At 36.5% G+C, this 6,000-nt stretch overlaps 1 protein-coding gene across 1 annotated transcript in view; it reads left to right on the forward strand.

The window, feature by feature from the left end:
• The window catches only part of EYS (eyes shut homolog), a 1,640,601-nt gene that overhangs the window by 848,803 nt on the left and 785,798 nt on the right, over positions 1-6,000 (forward strand). Inside the window, 2 exon segments of the mRNA XM_059401541.1 lie at positions 1,522-2,911; positions 2,913-3,277. Of these exon segments, the coding sequence (XP_059257524.1) occupies positions 1,522-2,911; positions 2,913-3,277 (1,755 nt within the window).

The following is a 6,000-nucleotide window of genomic DNA, read 5'->3' on the forward strand; positions in this document are numbered from 1 at the left end:
TGTTGAGTTTGCTAAATTCTTTATAGATTCTGGACACTAGTCCTTTATCTGATATGTCGTTTGCAAATATCTTCTCCCATTTTGTCAGTTGTTTTGATTTTGTTAACTGTTTCCTTTGCTGTGCAAAAACTTTTGATCTTGATGAAATCCCAATAGTTCATTTTTGCCCTTGCTTCCCTTGCCTTTTGCGTTGTTCCTAGGAAGATGTTGCTGCGGCAGAGGTCAAAGAGGTTGCTGCCTGTGTTCTCCTCAAGGATTTTGATGGATTCCTTTCGCACATTGAGGTCCTTCATCCATTTTGAGTCTATTTTTGTGTGTGGTGTAAGGAAATGGTCCAATTTCATTTTTCTGCATGTGGATGTCCAATTTTCCCAGCACCATTTATTGAAGAGGCTGTCTTTTTTCCATTGGAAATTCTTTCCTGCTTTGTCGAAGATTAGTTGACCATAGAGTTGAGGGTCTATTTCTGGGCTCTCTATTCTGTTCCATTGATCTATGTGTCTGTTTTTGTGCCAGTACCATGCTGTCTTGATGATGACAGCTTTGTAATAGAGCTTGAAGTCCGGAATTATGATGCCACCAACGTTGGCTTTCTTTTTCAATATCTCTTTGGCTATTCGAGGTCTTTTCTGGTTCCATATAAATTTTAGAATTATTTGTTCCATTTCTTTGAAAAAGATGGATGGTACTTTGATAGGAATTGCATTAAATGTGTAGCTTGCTTTAGGTAGCATAGACATTTTCACAATATTTATTCTTCCCATCCAGGAGCATGGAACATTTTTCCATTTCTTTGTGTCTTCCTCAATTTCTTTCATGAGTACTTTATAGTTTTCTGAGTATAGATTCTGTGTCTCTTCGGTTAGGTTTATTCCTAGGTATCTTATGGTTTTGGATGCAATTGTAAATGGGATTGACTCCTTAATTTCTCTTTCTTCTGTCTTGCTGTTTGTGTAGAAATGCAACTGATTTCTGTGCATTGATTTTATATCCTGACACTTTACTGAATTCCTGTATAAGTTCTAGCAGTTTTAGAGTGGAGTCTTTTGGGTTTTCCACATATAGTATCAGATCATCTGCGAAGAGTGATAATTTGACTTCTTCTTTGCCGATTTGGATGCCTTTAATTTCCTTTTGTTGTCTGATTGCTGAGGCTAGGACCTCTAGTACTATGTTGAATAGCAGTGGTGATAATGGACATCCCTGCCGTGTTCCTGACCTTAGCGGAAAAGCTTTCAGTTTTTCTCCATTGAGAATGATATTTGCGGTGGGTTTTTCATAGATGGCTTTGATGATATTGAGGTATGTGCCCTCTATCCCTACACTTTGAAAAGTTTTGATCAGGAAGGGATGCTGTACTTTGTCAAATGCTTTTTCAGCATCTATTGAGAGTATCATATGGTTCTTGTTCTTCCTTTTATTGATGTGTTGTATCACATTGACTGATTTGCGGATGTTGAACCAAGAGTTGTTCATTTTTAATTCTCTTTTCTGATTTTCTTTCCTTTTTCCTCTCTGAAGGTCCCAAACAGACAGATATTATCAAGGATGGTGTTCTCCCAACCACTGGTTTGGCAGCATTAAGTATTGGCATGTCTTTTGAAAGCTATATACTCAAAGAACTGATTTCCACTAGAGAGCTCTCAGCCAAATACAGTCTTCTTCCTTCCACAGATGTTTCTTCTTCTCAGTTTCTGAATTTTGGTGTTCATGACCCAGCACAAATTGTCTGGGGCAAAACATCCATATCATATATGCCTATCCAAACTTTAGTAGCCATACCAGGATTCCTTTTCCCCAGTAGGGGAGAGAGGACCTCATTTATCATCTCTTCTTTCATGACAGATTCTATTTTTCCTACAGAATCTTTATTATTTGAGAACAATCAGACTATTGCCTTATCTACTACCACAATGAGTTCAGTAATTACTGGCATTCCAGGGGCTGATATTAAGTTAAACAGGCACTCATTACTCTCCCATGGATTCCTGCTCACAACTGCTTCTACAAGTGCACCTCCAGTTGTCTCTAGGGGGGCTCAAGAGGATACTGAAGGATATTCAGCTGTTTCCTTAATTTCAAGAAGAGAGTCCTGGAGATTGCTAAGTTCCTCAATGTCTCCCATTTCTCCTGCTAAGATAATTATATCTAAACAGGTAGCCATCTTTAACTCATCAACTCTGTACCAATTCACTACACAAGCTTCCTTTCCCAGTGAATACCAGGTTATTATGGAAGCATCTAGCAACCAGAGACTCACAAACATCAAATCACAGGCTGCTGATTCTTTAAGTGAATTAAGCCAAACATGTGCAACATGTTCTATGACTGAAATAAAATCCTCTCATGAATTCTCAGATCGAGTTTTGCATAGCAAACAGTCCCACTTTTATGAGACATTCTGGATGAACTTAGTGATATTAGCCAGCTGGTATGCACTAATGGGAATTCAAACTATCACTTCTGGGCATTCATTTTCCTTTGCTACTGAAATAACACCATCAGCAGTGTTCACAGAGCTGTCATCTTTATTCCCTTCTAAAAAGAGTACAGAAAAAAGGATTTTATCCTCATCCTTGGAAGAATCTATTACCCTATCAAGTAATTTGGATGTTAATTTATGTTTGGATAAGACTTATTTATCCATTGTCCCATCACAAACTGCCTCTTCATACCTGATGAATACTGATTTGACTTCAAAACTGGCTACTGATGATCCTTCTCTGTCAGAAAATGTTTTAAAACTATTGACAATAGGACACTATGGTGTAACCGTGGGCCCTACTGAGACACTGAATCAAGATAATTTATTGGATGTGAAAGAGACTAAAGGATCTTATCAACAGTCCAAACTTCTCACACATGATAGCTCTCTAGATTTTTAATTAAATTTAGAAAATCATCCAGAAACTACATTCAAGTGACCTCAAAAACAACCTGCTTCTTTACATGAACTCAGTGTCTGATTTTTCAGAAGTAACCTCTAATGTTCAATTTTATGCAGTTTCAGCAAGTCAGTCACTTCCAATACAGACCTCTTTCCCTATGTCTGTACTTACGCCAGACTGGACATATTATACAGATTATCTGACCTTCACATCTGATTTAAACGAAGGGCTCAGAACTTCTTCAGAGTGGTCCAAATGGGAACTTCAGCCTAGTGTACATGGCTGGGAACCTCTTGATGCAAGCCAGAGGCTTCCTGTCACTAGATCTCTTACTTTGTCTTCCCCGGAGTTCATTCCTCTTCAACTGATGATTTCTGGGGAGTTTCTCAGTTTCAGTTCAGTAAACTTTTAGAAATGAGTTTCTTTTCTGTGAAGGAGAAAGAGCCTGTCTTGGTCACCAGGTGCTCTAACCATCCTCTTTGTAATCAGGGTAGCAGACAGTTCAGTGGGGATGGCACCTGCTGTTGCACCTGACACAGATGGTTATTCTTTATGCAGGGCCACAAAGGCTACCAGATCAATACAGGAGTATGCTGGAGACAGTTACACTGCTGGCAAGCAATCAGAAACTGAAGTAGTTCAATTCATTACAATAGATCTTTCAAAGTTTAGGAATAACTTTTATTATTCTTATTTCTTGAAATAGATTCTTTGTCTGGTAGAACACAAAATAATGTACACTTTCTAACATTTTTTTTCAGTGTAGTATTTTTTTTTAATGGGAAGATGAGGAGATCAAAGGAACTTTATTTAGTATTGCCATCCTACACAGCATGGCTTATCATTGCTTTATGCTAAGCTGTGATTCTTTCATTATATATAACTCAGAACATAAATTAAATTAGTGATCTTTGTTTGACAAAAAATATGTAAAAATTGAAACAAAATGGCATCCCATGTGTAAGTTTGAATTCATTCTTGAAATAATTAGTGAAAAGCCACATTTCCTAGATAAATATTCTTCCTTTAAAGTGTATTATAAATTATTAGTCTCCTCTACCCTTGTAATAACTGTCAAATTGGGAAATATGCAAAACAAAAAACTCAAAAATTATATTTAGCAAAAAGAGAGGGTATTTTTTTGTTATGTAAATATGTTCTATGTTGTGTAATTTCAACTATAATTGTGGGAGTGAAGTGAATATTCCTTCAATGAGAAGTGTATAGGTTTTGTGTATTATATAGCATATTTATAGTTTGTGTGTTTGTTTAGGTGCATAATCTGTGGCTGGCAACTCAGTAATACAAAAACCAAATCTTACCTTCGGTATGTCATGTGATATGATTTTCTTTACAAAGTTTCTAAAAATAAGATAAATTCTAATTTCAAATTTAAATGTAGTATTTTCCTTGTGCTTTTACAAGCTTTTATAAGCTTTTTGTATAACAGTTAAGACTATCAATAACACCTATACATCACTTCTCACATATAAATGCATCAGAGTTACATATCCTCTCATACAATCAGTCTAATATCCATCCCTTGGAAATAATCAGGACACAAATACTCCATTTCCAGGAAATCAAATCCTAAGTTTGCCTTTATGAACAAAGTCTTGTCACATTCCATTTTTCCCATCTCATTCCAACTGCAAACACTGTTTGGTGATTTTGACTTTGATTCTGCTACTATTCTTCCAGTTTCTCTTGCCTCCCTAATTATTTTAGATATGCTAATCAATAATTTACAAGGCACTTGCTGGGCAGTATGTTCACCCACTGTGTTGGCCAGGATCAAATCAGGGAATTGATAGCACACGCCAGTTGGTTACCTAGAAAGAGTTTAATTTTAAGAAAAATTATTTACAAAGATATAGGTAGAATTTAGGGAAAACAAAGAGGGACTGTATCGTTCTGAAGGGACTAGTAAGAGCAAACGTCATTACTACCTTGAGTCCTGAAAGGATCAAAGGAAAAGGCAGTTATCAGGACCCATAAAGAGGAAAGCTACCAGTCTACATATGCGGCAGTGTTTAGGGAGAGAACACAAGCAAACCAAAGTAAACCGATCAGGAGTAGATGAGGAGAGAATATCCCAAACTTCATTCTCCTCTTGTCGTCTAGACTCCTGCAGGAGCTCCCCATTGGTCAAACCCATTCCGTAGCTGAAAATTATCTTTAAAAACATATCTACACATTTATCTAATATCTTCATGTAGAGAAAAGGGAGGGTGGGCCATCGTAGAATGCCCTGCAGTGCTACGTTCCAGGTTCCATGACAGTGCCAAAACATAGAATAAGCATGTAAGTGATAAAGTGAGAATTTGCTTGTATGTTTCTAAAACGAACCAGTGAGTACTACTACTTATTCTCAACATGCAACTTCCATCCTCGGAAAGCACAGGAGGTAGAAAGCTCATAATTCTGGTCTCCCTTGTTCTGATGGATTTCGTGGCTAAGAGAAAAATGATGCTCCAGGTCATCTCTTGTGATGAGCAAAGTGAGGCATCATGGAACCATGGCTATCGATATGCTTCTTAGAGTCTTGTGTAACTTTTGAAGTGTATGATTGCTGGTTTTATAATATAATGACATCTATTAAATTGAATTGAAGTTGTCTTTGTCAGCCATCCTCTAAATCAAACCAGGCTTCATGGTTTTGTTTACTAATCAAGTGAAGTTTAAAAGGAAAATAAAAAGGGGGGTCACCTGGCTGACTCAGTCAGTAGAGCATGCAGTGAGCTCAAGCCCCATATTGGTCTTAGAAATTATGTAAGGAAATTTTAAAAATTATTTTTAAAAAAAGAGAAAAAAAATACAGTCTTTAGCAGTTTGGTATGATTTTCCTCTAGCAATATAATTCTCTATTTTTTCTACCAATTGTTTGAAAGGATTTGAGAGAGAACAGCCAGAGCGTCTGATCCAAAGATGTTCCAATAGCAATGGATATCAAAAATAGTACTGAAATGAAAACCTTATATTTATATTTATTTTTATTTATTTATAATTATATATGTGTATAAATATAATTATATATTTATATTTATATTATATTCCATTTTTATTCCCCAGGGGTACAGGTCTGTGAATCACCAGGTTTACACACTTCACA

Source organism: Mustela nigripes, chromosome 5 (genome assembly GCF_022355385.1).
Source record: "Mustela nigripes isolate SB6536 chromosome 5, MUSNIG.SB6536, whole genome shotgun sequence".
Classification (NCBI taxonomy): Eukaryota; Metazoa; Chordata; class Mammalia; order Carnivora; family Mustelidae; genus Mustela; species Mustela nigripes.